The sequence below is a fragment of the Bos taurus genome, chromosome 15 (assembly GCF_002263795.3).
Source record: "Bos taurus isolate L1 Dominette 01449 registration number 42190680 breed Hereford chromosome 15, ARS-UCD2.0, whole genome shotgun sequence".
Taxonomy (NCBI): domain Eukaryota; kingdom Metazoa; phylum Chordata; class Mammalia; order Artiodactyla; family Bovidae; genus Bos; species Bos taurus.
This window is the reverse complement of record NC_037342.1, coordinates 62,025,119-62,044,220: the sequence shown is the minus strand read 5'-3', so window position 1 is coordinate 62,044,220 and position 19,102 is coordinate 62,025,119. Positions and strand designations below refer to the sequence as shown.

The following is a 19,102-nucleotide window of genomic DNA, read 5'->3' as shown; positions in this document are numbered from 1 at the left end:
TGCTGCTGCTGCGAAGTCGCTTCAGTCGTGTCCGACTCTGTGCGACCCCAGAGACGGCAGCCCACCAGGCTTCCCCGTCCCTGGGATTCTCCAGGCAAGAACACTGGAGTGGGTTGCCATTTCCTTCTCCAATGCATGAAAGTGAAAAGTGAAAGGGAAGTCGCTCAGTCGTTCCCGACTCTTAGTGACCCCATGTACTGCAGCCTACCAGACTCCTCTGTCCATGGATTTTCCAGGCAAGAGTACTGGAGTGGGGTGCCATTGCCTTCTCCGATATGGCCCCCAGTGTCCTCTAATGACTTCCAGACATTGAACTTGAACTAGCTACTCTCATTGCTTGACAATAACAAAAATTGCTGGCAGTTGCTTGGTGGCCTAATGGCTAGGATTCTGGGCTTTCACTGTCATGGACCCAGTGGCGTGGCCAAAACAAAACAAAACAAAGCAAAACATAAAAGTGCTAACTAATTACTGATTTATATTTCTGCTATTTATCTATAGAGAATATTAAGAATTTTGTCAAAGCTTGATTTTAAAAACTTTTTTTAGTGGCAGTTGGAGAACTCCCATTATAATTGGATCACTGTCATCTTTTATTAAATATGTGAATGCACAATTGTGTGATATGAACATTCACAAAGCAGTCTAATCTGCTCATAGACTCTTTAGTATGTCAGAAAACTCCCTTTTGAAGTCTTTAAAACATAGACTGTCTTTTATAGTCGTGAATATATGATCATCACTCCTAGGTGTTGTTGGGCTAAACTTTGTTCAGTATTTATGTGATTTTTTTAACCAAGTCCTTGATTTTTCTCCCTTCTCCTTGAGTTTATCTTTTTAGCTTCTAGTTTTTATATCTTATTTCTGGGTCTTTGAGCTCTAACACCAAAATCTGTATCTAACTCTAATGATTTGTCCAAGATCCTAGAAGTTCTTTATAAAAAAAAGTTGTAACAGTATAATTGTCAATGAAAACAAGTAGTCTGATTGTTAGTACATGCTGTAAAACGTGATAGCTCAGTCGGTAAAGAATCTGCCTGCAATGCGGGAAACCTGCGTACGATCCTTGGGTTGTGAAGATCCCCTGGAGGAGGTCATGGCAACCCACTCCAGAATTCTTGCCTGGAGAATCCCCATGGAGAAAGGAGCCTGACGGTCTGCAGTTCATGGGGTCTCAAAGAGTTGTACAGGACTGAGTGACTAAGGTCTCCGTGTAAAAAACTCAGCAGTGATTGGTTTTCTTCCTTCTTAGCATTTTGAGAAGAGAGGTGAAATAATAGACAAAATATGTAAAGTGCTTATTATAGAAGATTCTACTTTTGTGAAACAACATAGAGAAATGTAAAAAAGGGAATCTTCCATTATAATTACTGTAACTATGAAGACTTTTCAGTTTATCACCTTTAGAATGTAAATTTTTATGACACACATATATTTTACATCCTAAGTAAAATACTTAAATGTAAATAATGTATTGGCCTTGCATTTGAGCCAAGTAGACTAAAACTATTTTATCCACATTTTCTGACTCCTAGGTCTCTCTGAATTAGGGTATGTATGTGCCAGGTATTGACTGGAAAAAAAAGAAAAAAAGGTCCAGCCACATTAAAAAAAATTATATTAGTTGTTACTTTATAATGTAATAGTAGAAGTTTGAGTCAGTTTACAATTAGCTTACTTTTGAATGTTACTTACATATATTTGATTTTGTTCCTAAGTTTTATTATGTTTTTATTACATCTGTTCTTACTGGGTCAACAGTTAATTGGTGCCTCAGTTAACACCATTTGGATTAAGCTTTTCTGAATAGTAATAGAAATTACAAGTAATAATGTCTAAAAAGTATCAGTTATTACAGCAAGCAATTATATAATGACATTTCTAAAGGTCTTTACTTCTCATTTTTGTTGATTTTATTTATTAAGTTCCATGCATTGTACTTCCACAAACTAATCCTAAGACAGTGCTTTAAATTTTTGTGCAGAGCTTTAAAGTTTACAAAAGCAGGTCATATATATTCAATTATTATGTATTGGTATAGACCATAACCACATGAAAATAGATTAGATATATTAGATATGATTAATTCTTAACATTTCTTTAATCTTAATTGTACACATATCAGTTCAATTAAGTTATTTTAGATTATTACTACATACCAAATATTTTAGGTGCTCAAGAAATTGAGTCCACAAAATACTTGTATTTTCAAAGACACATACACTATTATTTCTGTTGAGGGGAAAAACAAGACTCAAACAATAGAGTCCCAGCTTACTTCTACTTGTATAAATCAAGTTATTTAAATGAATGAATTGTGTATGCTGACCTGTTCTACCAATGTGCTACTGGGGATGTATGAAAAAAAGATGTGCATGGTGGTGGAAGTAGAAAGAGGCATAAAGCGTATTGGAAAACTACCAAATGTCCCCTGCAAATGGGCCCTATTCAGAATCAGTAAGCGTATGATGAGTGAAGTGGTTTTGAATATCGCCTTTAGATTCCATGCTGTTACAAGGCCAGCCCTGAACATGGCAACTCTTATTTCCACACACAGTACCTCTTCACTCTCAATTTAACCCCAAAATCTGATGAACCCATTACTCCATACTTGATTTCATGGAACAAGGAGTAGATATAGTTACAAATGATCAATCACAAGCCGTGAACCAAAGCAGCAAGGCATTAACAATTCACACCATTTCGGTCCACTTGCTCAAGCAGAAGATGTGCCAGCATATTTAATGCACAGCTACTTCGTTCAGTTTAAGAAAAGACATGACTCAGGCTGCATTTTCAAAACAGAGGAGACTTCCTAAGACTTCATACTTCCAAGCCCCAATGTCACCATTCACCCACATATCAGCAATTAAATAACCAGGTGTTCCATAAAGGTCACAATGTCTGAATTAAATTTTACGCAGGTAAAACCAATACAACCTATGAAATTCTCTGCCCCCCCAATACATCCCTGTTCTGTTTGATCCTATCATACAAATCAATGTCTCTTACAGCAAGCAGTATTGTAACACTGTAGACCCCACAGGCAATATGCCGTCAGTTTAATAGGATCACTGAAAAACTAAAGCAGCTGTGAAAGATTGCTCTAAGTATAGCAATCGTGTGCTTGTCATTTTGTTCAGTGGAGGAAAAATCCAAATTTGGGTAGGCATTGGTATTTAAGAAAACAACTGCTAAATCTTTTCTCATGAGTACCTTGGGGACAATAAAATTTGACATATAGCATGTAAACAAAAGTACACAGCAGCTGTTGGTTTGGTTTTGTTTGAATAAAAATATACTGATATAAATCATTCAAAGTATGCCCTCCATCATTCAATCTTCCCAGCAGACCATGCTTTTGAGTGGCGTCTTCTGGTTGTTCTTGGACCAGGAGTTTTCCAGCTGTTACATAAAGCTGGATAAGGAGCAGTAAAACCCATACATACCTTGGCACTAGCTCAGACTCCCTCCAGGCCTGCTTCCTGGACGGGAAGCTGTCAGTTCTGAGTATCTTTTAAGAACTCACCTTGTATCATACAAAAAAGACTTTTTAGATCAACTTTATTAACAAACATTTTCAATTGAATTAATGGGAAATTTCCAAATGATGTCCTGCTAACAATAGTGAGTATTTTTGAGAACTGAGATCTGAAATTTCCTGCCAAGTAGCATATAATAGTTTTTCTGTGGGTAAGTATGCTTTGGGCACTGTCTTTTTTTTTTTTCACAGTCTCATGTATTCTGATTGCAATGGGAAACTTACGATTCTGGGTATTTAATTGGCATGAATTTTAATTTTTAATTGGAAGCAAGCTACTAAAGCACTTATTTCCAATGCTTTTTGAAAATATATTGATTGAAAAAAATCCTCTTTTTAGCTTTCTACAGGAGATTCAAATGGAATACGCAAAGTGTCTCTTTAAATGTCAGGTGTTGCTTTTGGAGAGAGACATATATTCCCTAGGTATAAAAATTGACAGGACATTCCAGTCTGTATCTTCATAGTGAGTTCTATTAGGTTTATCTTTAGAGGAATTTTTGGCTCCTTGTCAAAAATTCTTGTACTGTGTCCATCATGAATCCAAATAAGCTCAAGCTTCTTATCTGGGATATATAGGTCCTCTTGAAGGTTGAACAGTTTAGTTTCTCATGAATAGCTTATGAACTCATTGTGTTTGGAGTTCTTAGAAGGAATTACCCTTATTATTTAAAATAGCTATTTTGACCTTAATCTAATATTTTATTGCTCTGTTATTTAAGTTTTATTGTGTGCCTTTTCCCATAGTAGCATGATTAAGGATTTTCCAGGACTTTTAAAATATCCAGCTCTGGTCTTCTCCTGGCTCTGTGTGTGTGTGTGTGTGTGTGTGTGTGTGTGTGTGTGTGTGAGATGTGTACTCAGTCATGTCCGATCTGTGACCTCATGGACTATAGCCTGCCAGTCTCCTCTGTCCATGGAATTTTCCAAGCAAGAATACTGAAGTGGGTTGCCATTTCCTACTTCAGGGGATCTTCCCGACCCAAGGATTGAACCTGTGTCTCTTGCATCTCTTACATAAGCAGGTGGATTCTTTACCATTGTGCCTCCTGGCTAGTTAATGCTTCATTGCCAAAATTGTATTGTTTTTATTCTATGTTTATTTTCTTCTTTAGTGTTCAAGATCATTTTATAAGAGAGTTTAAAATAAAAGTATTGTACATACATTAATTATGCTTTAAAATTCTGGTATATTTGTATTTATCAAATTTTCATTAAATTTTAATTTGGTCACAGAAAGTTACAGATTCTCAATGATTATGTATAGTTGTACTCATGGTCCTAAAAGTTACCTAAAAGACTGCCCACAGTATATCCAAACATGCTATTCATTTATCCAGTAGATAGTTACTGGGTGCTGCTTTTATCAAATTGAAAAACACCATGCCTTCAAACTCCAAAGTTTTTGTGATTTACTGGAGGATGAAGGTAGCGAGTGGAGAATATGAGGACCAATGCAAATCAATAAGGGAAAAATAAAATATAAACAATGATCTGGGAAAGGTAGCGGATAGAACAATTTAACAACTTGGGAAATTTTGCCAGAGGAAATGATAATTCCTATGAGCCTTGGAAAACAAGGATATATTAACAAGTGGGAAAAATGGGGGGAAGAAATGCAAGGGAAATAGAACAGCATGTTGATAGTTATGAAATTAATAGAGCTACTACTTTTAATCATATGATCCATTTACTCATAATACTTAGTACTTGCTGTGAGCAGTGAAGTTACTCCTTTTGACCACATGATCTATTTACCCAACATCTTCAACTCCACACCTATTGAAATTGGATTAATTTCAATTTTCCTATAGTCCTGACTTGAGAATAAATAAAATGGATAAAAATCATCCATATAACTTCACCTTTACAGTGATGGAAATGATCCCAACTGAATGATCACATTTGACTGATTATACTTATTGATAGATTTAAGGAATGATTAATTTCCAAATCATGTATCTAATAAAAATGTTGAGGACTTGTTTAACAGAATTATTGAAATTACAGGAAAGCAAGATTCTGTAAAGGAGCAAAGAGGTTGAACACTTGTAATAAAGGCCTCAAATGTAAGAAGAAATGCTATGTTATTCATTTCTTGCTATGCACACAAATATATATTAAAGAAATACAGGATAATATGAGCCAGCTACCTTCTTGAATGAGGTCATATTTCTGAGTAGAATTTGAAAGAGAAACTCATGGTTTACATACAAAATAATATCCCAGAGTTCATTCCTGGGAAAGACATATTTTTTCATTGAGTATCTATAATGGGCTTTGCTAGCTCATAGCAACATGTAGGATTATGCTCTTTCCAATGTTGAAAAGTGTCTATTGTCCTTTCTAAATCAGTGCCCTTATTTCCTGCACATCTATATGCAATAGTCCTCTTTAATAGAATGAAGTTTTGCTTCAGAAACAGAGAAGGAAGAACTGAACATAAAAGAGCCATTGGTTAAGAACAGATATGAGTTTTTGGTATAGACTATTATGAATATCCACTAAAATACATAATAAATAATTCTCATTAAAATCTATGGTTGGGGTTGAAAAGTCAACTTTCTCTTTTTTTAAAAATTAATTATTCTATTATATTTCAAAACTATCATCTTAGGCCAAGTCTTCTTTTTTAGGGAGAGTTCTTTTATTTGAACTGATTAATAAGTTTTATTTTTCCAATATATTAGGCTTATTTATACTTCCTTTCTAAGTGCTTAGACATATCATTTTCTTATGTTTTCTGTATCTTCCTAGTTAGTGGAAACATTGTTTGTTCTTGGAGTGTGCTTTGTCTTCCTTTTCAAGAAGATCATCAAAGTTACTAGTTTGCAGCTTCCAAAAAGAAAGAGCCTTCTAATCCTCAGTTCAGAGGCTAACCTTTATTAGCGCTCTTGTGGTTATAATGAGGACCCTGCTTCCAGCAGGGAGATTCTGGAATACTGAACAGATTATTCAACAAGTTCAGAGCAGATTCTGAAGTCCCTTATAAAACCTGCTTGTGAATACTGCTTTCTTTGCTTTGCTATTTCTGGTTTCCATAGTATTCCTAATTACATAAATCATGTGGAGCATGGGAGCTCTTTTCCATCCTATATCAACTCTGACACTGCTTACATTTTGATATAATTTGTATTTTTTCATAAACTGTATTTTTTTTCTTAAATTCTTATGGAAGGTACAAACCCTGAAAAAAAATGTATAAAGTTTTGTGTTAGAAAATATATTAAATTCTTCTTTGGAATCCTTTGGGCTGACATAAAGAATTTGAAAGTTACTTTGTGAAAAAGCATGGATGAATAAAGCTATAAAGACTAGAGAATTTGATAAAGTGTTCTTAGATTTACATCGAAGATTAAATCTTGGATGTAAATCGTTCAAGTTTCTTATTTGCTTTTTGGATTACTTAAAATTGTTTTTCAATTTAACAGCTATTTATGTAATGCCTTTCCATGTACAAAAACTGTACTAGGTTGAATGGGTGCGTCAATTAAAAGTTTACAAATTAAAATTCAACACATAGTAATATATGAATTTGTAGCTAACTGAAAGCTCTGATGATTCTTAAACTGGGTTTCTTTAGGAAAAATTATAAGCCAAATTGAAGAGTTGCAATTCTAAAAATAAGTTTACTTCTCTTTTTATTTCTTTAGTAATACGTATGACCTAATATATTTCTTTTAAAGTTTGAGATAACTGTTGTGATCAAACTTATGGAGAAGAGCAATTGCTTCAGGAGGATAATAGTTTTGATATGTGAATTTCAGGAATTAGTTTCTCAGGCTGGTGAGTGAATTTCATGCACACATCTAAAGATTCTAAATAATCATTGGATCATGATTTCTTTTTAACTTTATTTATCGTAATCTTAGAAAATCTTAAACTCTATTTACAACATTTCCTTTAGTGATGAATATGTTAGAAATAATTTAAATTGCACTTTGGTAGAGAGCTGCAGAACTTAGTGCCATAAAAAGCATAACTTTTTTACTAAGAGCAAAAATCAGCAGAATACCAGTAGCAAAGGCCATTTGCATAACTCAGCCACTCTGCAGCTCAGCTGAACCTAATTGTAATTCAATTTCCAGATTCTATGCTAGGCCTCTCTGCATAAAATATGCAACATATAACATAACCAATGGCACGGACCTATTTTCTTTGCTGGTGATCTATCCAATTTCTTTTCCAGTAGAAGTATGTATTAGAAGAAGGTCGCCAAGCCATATAGTTATTTTGTATGTTTATGTAATGTCACATGTATACACTTAAAGACAAAGTTAAAAAAATGATATCCTTTCATCTTTCTGGATTCTCAAGTGTGCCTAAGATTTTTAAAGTTTCTTTATTTCTGGCATTTCAGTGGGAAATTAAATCTTGAAAAATGTTAGCTAGCTGCCATGTTATTTGCCTATTTTACACTAGAAAGATTTTATAAGCTAATTGGGTGAAAAAATGTATAAACATGTCTGTCAAGTCCATATGGATGTTGTAATACAGGCCCACAAGTAAATATCTTCTATCTGTTTACAAACCGTGTACTGGAATAGCATCCCTAAATCTTTGACCAGCTTATGTCCCAGAAGCTTAAAAACAAAAGGTATGTATGATAAAATGCTTGCTTAAGATTCTCCCTCTTATTTTTAAACAGCCTCACCACTTTGTTTTATGGGTTATTTAAGCGATGGCAGTGAAAGGACTTGAATAGGATGGTTTATCAAGGTGTGGATTATATTTTATGAATAATTCCCAGATGTGATGTTTTAGTTATATAGACTCCTCTCTGGGAAGCTATATACCGAAACAACATGGATCGTACAATTTTATCAGGACAATGCAAGTAGATTTCAGCAAGGTTGGTTCCAACTCATCTGTGATAAATGAGAAGATAAGGCAATCAGTGCACACCATGACACTGTGCAGCTAGTTAGGCACACTTCAGAACTATTCAGGTGTGCTCACAAAGCTTATGAGTCTTGCATGGGGGGCTGTCTCAATATAAATACATCCTTCATGGTGGCCACTAGTAATGCAGGAATTGCCTCTCTAAGACTTAACCCAGGTCAGGTATAAATAATAGATGTTAAGAGTTAGCTCTGGCATTGGGGCTGTGTTCCAGGCAGTGTATTTCGTTTGGGTCAAAAGAATTTATTTTCCCTTATTTTCTCGTATAGTTCCTCTGCTTGAAAAATGCCTGCAAAATTCCATCACACCTTTACGGGGACCAGTTTGGGTCTCTAAGGGAGAAGGTTTCAGCCCCTCAGGAGCTAAGATGTACATCCAAGGAGTTCTTTTGGCCTTGTACCAACGATTAAAATCTGCAAAAAAATATTCTAAACAGGTGAGTCATCCCTCTTGAAAAACTGCTTTATTGTATGATTTAAAATGTACTTGGTTGTATAGAGGCAATGATTGGCATCATGTCATAAAAGAACTGTGACATGTATTTCATGAGCGTAGTGCCCATTAGGGAGCCAAAATGCTTCTTCTGTAATCTCAAAGACAACAATAACGGGGCTAATTGTATCTATCTTTTGGTGTGGGATGTCATATGTGTCATCTTTCCTTGCTGCATACTGCGCAAAACGAAAGCAACTCCTTATGTGGAAATTCTATAGACAGTTACTTTAAATAAGAAAGTGAATAGCTCCTATAGCATTTGAAGTTTTAAATGACCCCCCTTCTGTTTTTTCCAGTATGAAATCATACTTAATGTTGTAGAAGATGGGCTAAAACATAACCAGTCATATTCTGGGAGATGAAATTGGAAATTAACTTCATGTTGAGTAACTTACTTCATTTGTACTTATTTCACTTGTATATTTCCAGACCTGAAAGTATAGAAATAATGTATTTGAAGTAGTTTAAACTAGAGATTTTCGTTTAATTTCTAAATATCTATTTCATAATTGTGAAACAGAAAGAGAAAGATATAGATTGAGAGAGAGAGTGTGTGTGGATGTGTGTGTGTGTGTGTGTGTATGTGTGATGGGAGAAGGGGTATGTGTATGAAAACTTTGAAATTTTTGAAACTACTTAGAAAGACTTTGATTTATCTTAAAGTAGAATTCTATTGTAGAGCTGAATGATTTGTGCTGTTTATAAAATAAAACTCAATTTGACATAATTTTTGAATCTTCTTTGCACTTGGTCTTAAAAAATTAGGCATGCATTTTACCACATTAAATAATGGATAGGGTTTACACTTCTAACTGGGAGTTTCCAGTTTAGAACTGGGCACATTATCTCAGACCACAGGCTGCTAAAAAATGAATATTTTGAAGGCATCATGCTATTATTCTCTGTATGCAGGGGGAGGGGAGGTGGGAATGGTAGTCGGTCTTAGTGTTCACACAGCACCTCCTGCTGTCTGGTTAGGGGAAGAACAGCTTGTATTGACTGGAAGAAATTCTTGAACTAAGGTATCCAGAACTAGCAAGAGACATCTTCCCGTGAGAAACTTGCGTTCTCAAAACATGATTGGTTTCCTAGTTAATTAATGTCAGTGTATCCAGAAAGGGTATTAATAATTATCATAGATAAAGCTGTTTACAATAAGAATATAAAAAATAAAAATACAAACTTATTTTTAACATTCTTTATTAAGCTAATATCATATATAAAAACTGATATAAAATATATTTTTTAAAACTAAATTATTTTAACAAATATTATTTCATTTTTAAGATACAATAATATACAATAACCACCAATTCAATTACAATCATGTATTTGTTATTAAACAGCTTGATCCTACTGACAGTTTAAAATTATTTAATGTTAAGAAAGCATGAGACAATTCTCCAGTGCCATAAAAGCACCATTTAAATCAAATCAAAAGAAACTTGAACATTTTCTAAGTTTTATTAAAAGTGAGGATTTTAGAGATAAGAAAAAGCTCAGAAAGTAGTTGTGGCATATTTATTTTTTCTTCCATTGTTCTAAACATTTAAAATTTAAATAGATATGAACAGTTGTACTGGATTGAAGAGGTCTTAGTATTGTGAGAAAATAATGCTTTAAGAATTACTGTTTGATTTTGAAAATTTCTTTGTGATTCAAGATTGGTGAAAAATACATTTTATTAAAATAAATATTAAATGTAAATGTGAAAAAATTAACATTTTTAGCACCTCTAAATGTCTGATCACTTGAAATTGTTTATATCATCAACATTATGACTTTCAACATTATGCCAAATTTAGGAATATTTTAAAAATCTAGGCTCTTTGCCATTTCCAACTAAACCTTTTTACTTTGCTCAGTTGTAAAAACTTAAAGTTTTTCACTCAAATTTTAATGCTTTCACTCAAGTTTTGATATGATACTTGGTTAAGTTTTATTGTATATATACAATTTATGACTTAATTTAGAATTATCTGTAATGCTCATAAAAGTCACTATAGTGGTATCATTATCATGTCATCAGTGGTTATGTTTTAAGCCTGGCAATAGCTTTATTTTTAAGATTTCTTAGCAAATATCCCTCTTAGCATTAGTGAACTTTATCTGAACTGCATTTACTTCATTTGACATTAGAGATAGACCTTTTTATTTAGTTTTATATAAGATTGTGTTTGGTAAAATGGAGATGGATGCTTAATTCCTATTTCCTTAACAAACCTAAGCTTATAAATTATAGAATTATATGACCTCTTGATATCATTTCCATTTATTCCTCTTCTGAGATCATATATAAAAACAACGACATTGTTGTGCCAGGATTCCGTCAAAAGATTGTAGATGTTAAATAGATGTTTTGGAATTCCCCAAGGAAATTTATTTTAAATAAGTTGTGATAATACAGATAGCTTTAAAAGAAAAGTCAGAGCTACTGGTTTTATGTTTACGAACTTATTCACTTTTCAGTTTTTAACTTTAACTTGGGTATTACAAGCATGCAACTGAATTAAGCTCACTACATTAGTATGGTCTTAAAAATATACTGATTTGAGTACATAAACTGAGATATTATAGTTAGGGCAGCATAAAGTCACTTAGTCTTACATTTATCACATTTATTTCCTTAAAAGTGGAAACACTTTAGAAATTGCTCAGAGCTAAGCAGAATCTATTTAATTGGTAATCTTTGAAGTAGCCTAAATGCTTTCCTATGAAATGCAGTTAACACTTTCAGCGACAGGGCCTGTTCCATCTCATTAGCATTCTTGTTATGTAGTGGTGCTGTTGGTGGGGGTGTTGAAGTAGGAATGCCATTGTGTGGAGTTCCAGTGTTTGGGGACAAACACTGCTGTGGAAGGAACGTGTGAAAAGGCCACAGTCCTGTCAGTGAATGAGGAAGGCTGTGCTTTCTGTGTGCTTCAAGCAGGGAAGCTGTCACTCATAGGCCTAACACAGCTAAACAGAGGCCAAAACACAAGCCTGCACTACCTTTTAAAATGATATTAGTGATTTTTAAACATGATCTTCTTTATTTATGATCCTCCATAGAGCTTTTAGTCGCTGTCAGTAAACAAAATATATGTCAGTCTGTTCAGCAGCAGTCGAGGTCTATAAAAGTCCATGGAACTGAGCCAGGAGGCTATATAAATAATGATTTGGATTGGTTGATCTTAAGTATGAATGTGATTTTTGAGAAATGTATATTTCTGGAAATGTCTTCCCACTTTTGATACTCCTTTGATTTTTTCCCCCCAAGCAATAAAATTCCGGGAGACTTTTACATCATGGATGGATAGCACACTTCTTTTAAAATACAGTTTTTAGAGGAGCTCATAAACATAGTTTTAATCATTTAAAGTGACTCACAGTGTAGTTTAACAGGTGTTACAAGTTGCATAGTCATTTCTGAAATTGAGAGAGACACAAAGGAAATGAGTACCTAACTATAATACCTTAACAACCAACATCTTAATTGTGAAGAAAATCATAGTCCCTGTGGTAGTTAAGACATGAAATTTGAAGGAATGTTTAGTACTACTTATTTTCAGCACTTTGGAAAGAAATGATCAACTTTGAAATTGAGTTATAGCTTGTTTGATAGCTTCATAAAAATAGATAAACAGAAAAAAAATCCTCAAGTGTTTCTTAAAATTTGAGATATGTGTAACTTTGGCAGCATATTGAAAAAAATGGCAATTTTTATTATTTATATCTGAAATTGCAAGAAAATGTTTTATTTCTATAATTTTAATTTGAAAATATATAGTTGGGCCATTTTTAATAGATCATTGCTTAATGAAGTTTGTTGAAAACTGTAATTTTCTGCCTGAGTGATTTTTTTTGTGTGTGTGTACATGGTCCTTTTTGTTTATTAATTTAAGCTAAGTACTTTTTTGAATGCTGTTATATTCTAATGTTACATATTTGATGTGTTAGGTTTAAAAATCTCAGACACTAAATTTCTACTTCAAAAATTAGGTTTTATTTTTTAAACTGGAGCTGTACTGTAACTTTATTTTGTGGACATATAATTAGATGAGGAAATGACCATCCAACATCAGCATATATTGGTTTTGTAGTTTAAAACTGAAATGTATTTTATTGTTACATTACACTAACTTCTACCAGAGCACTTACATTTGTTAAAAAAAAATTCCCAGGTTAATGTTGGTTCACTTTACCCATGCATTTCAGTAAGTTTGATACTTAGATATAAAAGCAATAATAATAAGACTGCAATTCTATTCAGAAAAGATTCAGTTCAAAACATGCTTGAATTGCATTAGTGCTGATTTTGTTTATTGCAAAAAGTATCTTTAAGGAATCTTTTAATTTCCCGTAAAAGAAGTGTTGAGAGTTTGTCTTTTCAGATCTGTGTTGTAGGTTAATTAAAGTCATTTATTGGTCCTAACATTATTGAAGGAAAAACTATTCCTATTTAATTTTCTATATATACTTTTTTCTTAGTATACCAGCTACTTTTTTCCCCTAGTTTTATTGAGAGATAATTGACATCTAACATTGTATAAGTTTCAGGTATACAAGGTGATGATTTTATACACTTATATATATAGTGAAACGATCACCACAGTCGGATTAGTTAACACCTCTCCCACTTCACATAATTAACATATTTGTGTGTGTGTGGTGAGAACATTCAATATCTACTCTCTTAGCAACTTTTCAATATATAGTACAATATTGTTAACCATAGTACATTAGATCTCCATTTATCTATATATTAAAAACTGAGCTCTTTTCTTGATTTACATTGCCTAGAGCAATACTCCAGATATTTCAGTTTTGAACTTCTTGATGTCCTTTGAAACCGTGGAACAAAGTCTATAATATATGAACAAATTTACTATTAAAATAACGTCATAAATGTTTCAAAATGAGAACTGCTGCTGAGGGTTCTGATAGGTAACTTTTAGACTACTAGCTTGTCTGCAGATGTGAGTGTTGATTTTCCCCCCTGAAACCAAGCTGCATTCTAGTTACTTGAAGTATTTTAAGAACCTTAAACGTGTGTCTTTTTCTAAGTGTCATGCTTTGAGCAGGCCTAACATCAGTTAAATGAAGTGAAAATTGCATTCTTGTCTTGATAGAGATGAAAATGGATTTCTGGTCATGAAATAGATGTAGTTGTCACTTTTTAAAAAAGGTGTCAGCAGTTTGCTTCAGCAAGTAAGGTGCCAATTCAGTATGGCAGTAAACTTGTGATCTGAGCAATCAATAAAATGCTTCAATAACTTCTGCTTCATTACACTTATAATAAGCGGCTATAGATCCATGGCACATAAAATGTTGATAAAGAAAGTATGTGGGGACCGACGGTGACAATGTTCTTGGAAGTACAGTAGGTGCAATATTGCCATCTAGAGTTTGTGCGCAGGTAATTATTGCAGAGAGGGTGGGGACTGACAATAGCATAAATCAAGAAAGGATAGTGAATCCTTTTTTTTCATCCTTTATCCGTGACACATTTATTTTCATGAAACATTTCGATTCCCCCGAAAACTGTTCAGTTCAGGAAAAATTTTTTCAAATCTATATTTTTCTCTAATTGTCTTAGAATTATACTACCAAATGTCAAATACATATCTGTGGCTCAAAATTGAACTTTTTTTTTTTTTTTTTTACTGTGAAAACTCTATATTAAATAATTTTCTTTGGAAAAAATTAAAGATTTTTCCTTTTTATAAGATAATTCAATTATGTGAAAGCAACTTTATTGACATCTCAGTTGCGTACCTTTCAATTAAAAATATTATCTTTATTAATAGTAAACACTCTTTAAAAAATTGAGACCCGACTTAGTTAAAATTGGAATTTAACATAACTATATTAAAAAACTATATAAGAAAATAAACTTACCTGCTTATGTGCTTTTGAACATTTTAATTAACTGTAAGTTTCATTTGGGGATTGTTTAAAATATGTCTTCATCTTTAAATAAGCACTTTAAAAAGTATTAGTTATCACTTTATTTTTCTTATTAATTAAAAAATTATTTAATTTTATAATATTTTTTGAATGAGCTAATTTGAAAAATACATTTTTCACCTAAGCATTACTGAGATTTTCTCCCTCTAAACTGGTTACTGAGAATGCCTACTTCATAACAGAAACATTTTTTGAGTCTGCATTTAAGTGCTTATGATGCTTAGTATAAACTTAATATAGTATTAAAAGGCTTCCCTGATAGCTCAATTGGTAAAGAATCTGCCTGCAGTGCAGGAGACCCCAGTTCAGTTCCTGGGTTGGGAAGATCCTCTGGAGAAGGGAAAGGCTACCCACTCCAGTATTCTGGCCTGGGTTGCAAAGAGTCAGACACGACTGAGCAACTTTCACTTTCATTTTCAATATAGTATTGATGACTTAATAAGGGAAGTTAATCTGGAAAAATTATTCTCCCATTTATCTATTTTTTAATTTGTATAGATAACTTGTATAAGCTTATTGACCTCGACCATCAGATTTCCATGAGGAAAGTAATTTGACATTAATATATTATTACTGCATTTTTTAGATATTATACTATTTAGATATTTTCTGTTCTCATGTATCTATGTATGGTTGACTTCTAGAATTGTAAAAAATAAAAGTGATTGTAACATTAATTTATTTCCCTTTTATGATGAAAGTTTTATCCTCAAACATCCTAATATTTTATTTTCTCTACTTATATTTAAGTTAAAACCAACTCCTTATGATGAACTCTATTTTGAGATTTTACTCATACTGAATAGAAAATATTGCATCTTAAAACCTCCAAATAATAGCATTGTTCTGGTAAATTAAGTGAGAGGAAACCTGCCAAATTTTCTTTAAATTACTCAACCACCTACAGGTATTACTGCCTATGACTCTTTTGAAATGAGAATAAATTTTACAGAGTTACAGCAGCAAAGTGGAAGAGTGTGTTTGATAGATTCCCTGAACAGTTTCAACACCCACAGGTATTATTTGTAAGAAAACAATCATGCCGAGTCTTCAGCTGGTTAGAGAGGGCACAGCATTCTATCTTCACCTGACATCCTATCTGTTCCGTTAGCATCCTGGGCCGCCTGCCTGCCGCCCCCTCCTCCTGGAACAATAATGCTCACTGAGAGGTTTGTGTGAATGGACAAGAATATGAATTCTTTTTCCTTGAAGAACTAAGGCATATTCTTAGGGGAGAGGAAAACCAACTATCTTAAGGATTGACTAGTATTTCCTATTTTCTATTAAAACCCATCAATGTTGTGAGTGATTGATAGTTTAAGTCTTTGATTATTAAGTCTGACTACTGATTGATAAAAAGGAGACTCTTAAGTGTAAGCATGTTGGAAATAGTTGCTTTGCTTTATTTTATTAAGAGACATGTAATGGTTTTCTCTCACCTGATGTTAATAGTGTAGCTTGAATAAACCTCATTCCTAACACATATTACTGATTTTTAAATAACATAATTCATTATTTGTTTATATTTTATACATGTAACAGCAGCTGAAAATGAGTATAACATGAATTTATTATTCTCTTCAGTCAAATTTTCTCATTAACTCTGTCATAAAATCAGTTTTACATAATTTCCTAAAAAAAAAAAAAATAGTATCCTGTTACATTTAAAAAGGATTTCAAGTTCCTAAACAAAGCCAATCAGGAATGGAAAAAGAATAGAGCAAGACTCCATTCATCAACACGTAATATATATCACTAGGAAATACATGTTGAAAGTATCAGAGAACAGAGTGATAGCATCAATAAAAGGCTCTCGAAGGGTCCTAGTATTCAGGCTTCTGCAAGCCACAGGTGAGTTATATCTTCCAGAGCTGTACTGCCAGCTGTCCTCATGTTACCATAACGACATCTTCACTGAAAATTCTATTGGACAGTTCTGTGGTTGGAGGAAGAAATTCACCCTAGATATCCTAATTATACTTCTGACATTGGTTTCCATATTTCATGACTAACAAAATAACAAAGAATCTTTTAACATGATCTGGTTTTAATTCAGTATTAGGTAGACAAGGTAATCAAGTTTACACAAAACAAAATTGTGAAACACACACACACACACACGCACGCACACACGCACTCTCCTAGATCACAGTCTATTCACCATCTAACCACCAGATGGACATCTTTAGGGCTTTCAGTGTCTCTTAGGATCCTTATGATTCTGACAGCCACTGAATTAATCCTGTTTGGTGAGAAAAGATTACCTTTCTTCCCCTATGCACCCCTGCCCCTCAAAAATAGAGAGCCAAAGAAGGCAAACTGAAATGATAAAGTATTGAATACTTATGTGCTCAGTCTGTTAGTCAGTGTTGAAGATACAGGAAAACTATCCCAGATCTTGCCCTACAGTTCAGTTCAGTTCCTAGTCGTGTCCGACTCTTTGTGACCACATGGACTACAGCAAGCCAGGCTTCCCTGTCCATCACCAGCTCCTGGAGCTTACTGAAACTCATGTCCATTGAGTCAGTGATGCCGTCCAACCACCTCATCCTCTGTCATCCCCTTCTCCTCCTGCCTTCAATCTTTTCCAGCATCAGGGTCTTTTCCAATGAGTCGGTTCTTTGCATCAGGTGGCCAAAGTATTGGAGTTTCAGATTCAACATCAGTCCTTCCAATGAATATTCAGCACTGATTTCCTTTAGGACGGACTGGTTGGATCTCCTTGCGCAAGGGACTCTCAAGAGTCTTCTCCAACATCACAGTTTAAAGAATCAATTCTCTAGCGCTTAGCTTTCTTTATAGTCCAAATCTCACATCCATACATAACTACTGGAAAAGCCATAGCTTTGACTAGATGGACCTTTATTGGCAAAGTAATGTGTCTGCTTTTTAATATGTTATCTAGGTAGGTCATAGCTTTTCTTCCAAGTAGCAAGCATCTTTTAATTTCATGGCTGCAATCACCATCTGCAGTGATTTTGGAGCCCCCCAAAATAAAATCTCTCACTGTTTCCATTGTTTTCCCATCTGTTTGCCATGAAGTGATGGAACAGATGCCATGATCTTAGTTTACTGAATGTTGAGTTTTAAGCCAGCTTTTTCAGTCTCCTCTTTCACTTTCATCAAGAGGCTCTTTGGTTCTTTGCTTTCTGCCATAAGGGTGGTGTCATCTGCATATCTGAGGTTATTGATATTTCTCCCTGCAGTCTTGATTTCAGCTTGTGCTTCATCCAGTCCAGCGTTTCTCATGCTGTACACTGCATATAAGTTAAATAAGCAGGGTGACAGTATATAGCCTTGATGTACTCCTTTCCCAATTTGGAACCATTCTGTTGTTCCATGTCCAGTTCTAACTGTTGCTTCTTGACCTGCATACAGATTTTTCAGGAGGCACGTCAGGTGGTCTGATATTCCCATCTTTTAAAAAATTTTCCACAGTTGTTGTGATCAACACAGTCAAAGGCTTTGGCATAGTCAATAAAGCAGAAGTAGATGTTTTTCTGGAACTCTTTTGCTTTTTTGATGATCCAGCGGATGTTGGCAATTTGATCTCTGGTTCGTTTTCCTTTTCTAAATCCAGCTTGAACATCTGAAAGTTCACGGTTCATGTATTGTTGAAGCCTGGCTTGGAGAATTTTGAGCATTACTTTGCTAGCATGTGAGATGAGTGCAATTGTGCGGTAGTTTGAGCATTCTTTGACATTGCCTTTCTTTGGGATTGGAGTTAAACTGACCTTTTCCAGTCCTGTGGTCACTGTTGAGTTTTCCAAATTTGCTGGCATATTGAGTTCAGCACTTTCACAGCATCATCTTTCAGGATTTGAAATAGCTCAACTGGAATTCCATCACCTCCACTAGCTTTGTTCATAGTGATGCTTTCTAAGGCCCACTTGACTTCACATTCCAGGATGTCTGGCTCTAGGTGAGTGATCACACCATCATGATTATCTGGGTCATGAAGATCTTTTTTGTATAGTTCTTCTGTGTATTCTTGCCACTTCTTCTTAATATCTTCTGCTTCTGGTAGATCCATACCATTTCTGTCCTTTGTTGTGCCCATCTTTGCATGAAATGTTCCCTTGCTCTTAGGAAGCTTCTGTTCTTGTTTTGGAGATAAAACATACCCACATGAAGCCATTAGGAAATATAGTTAATAAGTATATAATTAAGTGCTCAAAATATATGGTACAGATTCTATTAAATGTTATATGGGAA

At 34.0% G+C, this 19,102-nt stretch overlaps 1 protein-coding gene across 7 annotated transcripts in view; it reads left to right on the top strand.

Annotated features, from left to right (window-relative positions):
- Window positions 1-19,102, top strand: part of DCDC1 (doublecortin domain containing 1) — a 470,261-nt gene that overhangs the window by 100,650 nt on the left and 350,509 nt on the right. For 6 of the 7 annotated variants that reach the window (XM_059875151.1, XM_015474817.3, XM_015474816.3 and 3 more), the window contains one exon: window positions 8,713-8,879. In XM_059875151.1, coding sequence (XP_059731134.1) covers window positions 8,713-8,879 — 167 coding nt within the window. Of the gene's footprint in view, window positions 1-8,712; window positions 8,880-9,234; window positions 9,648-19,102 lie in introns of those variants that run through there. The other variant, XM_059875153.1, reaches the window with a different exon arrangement.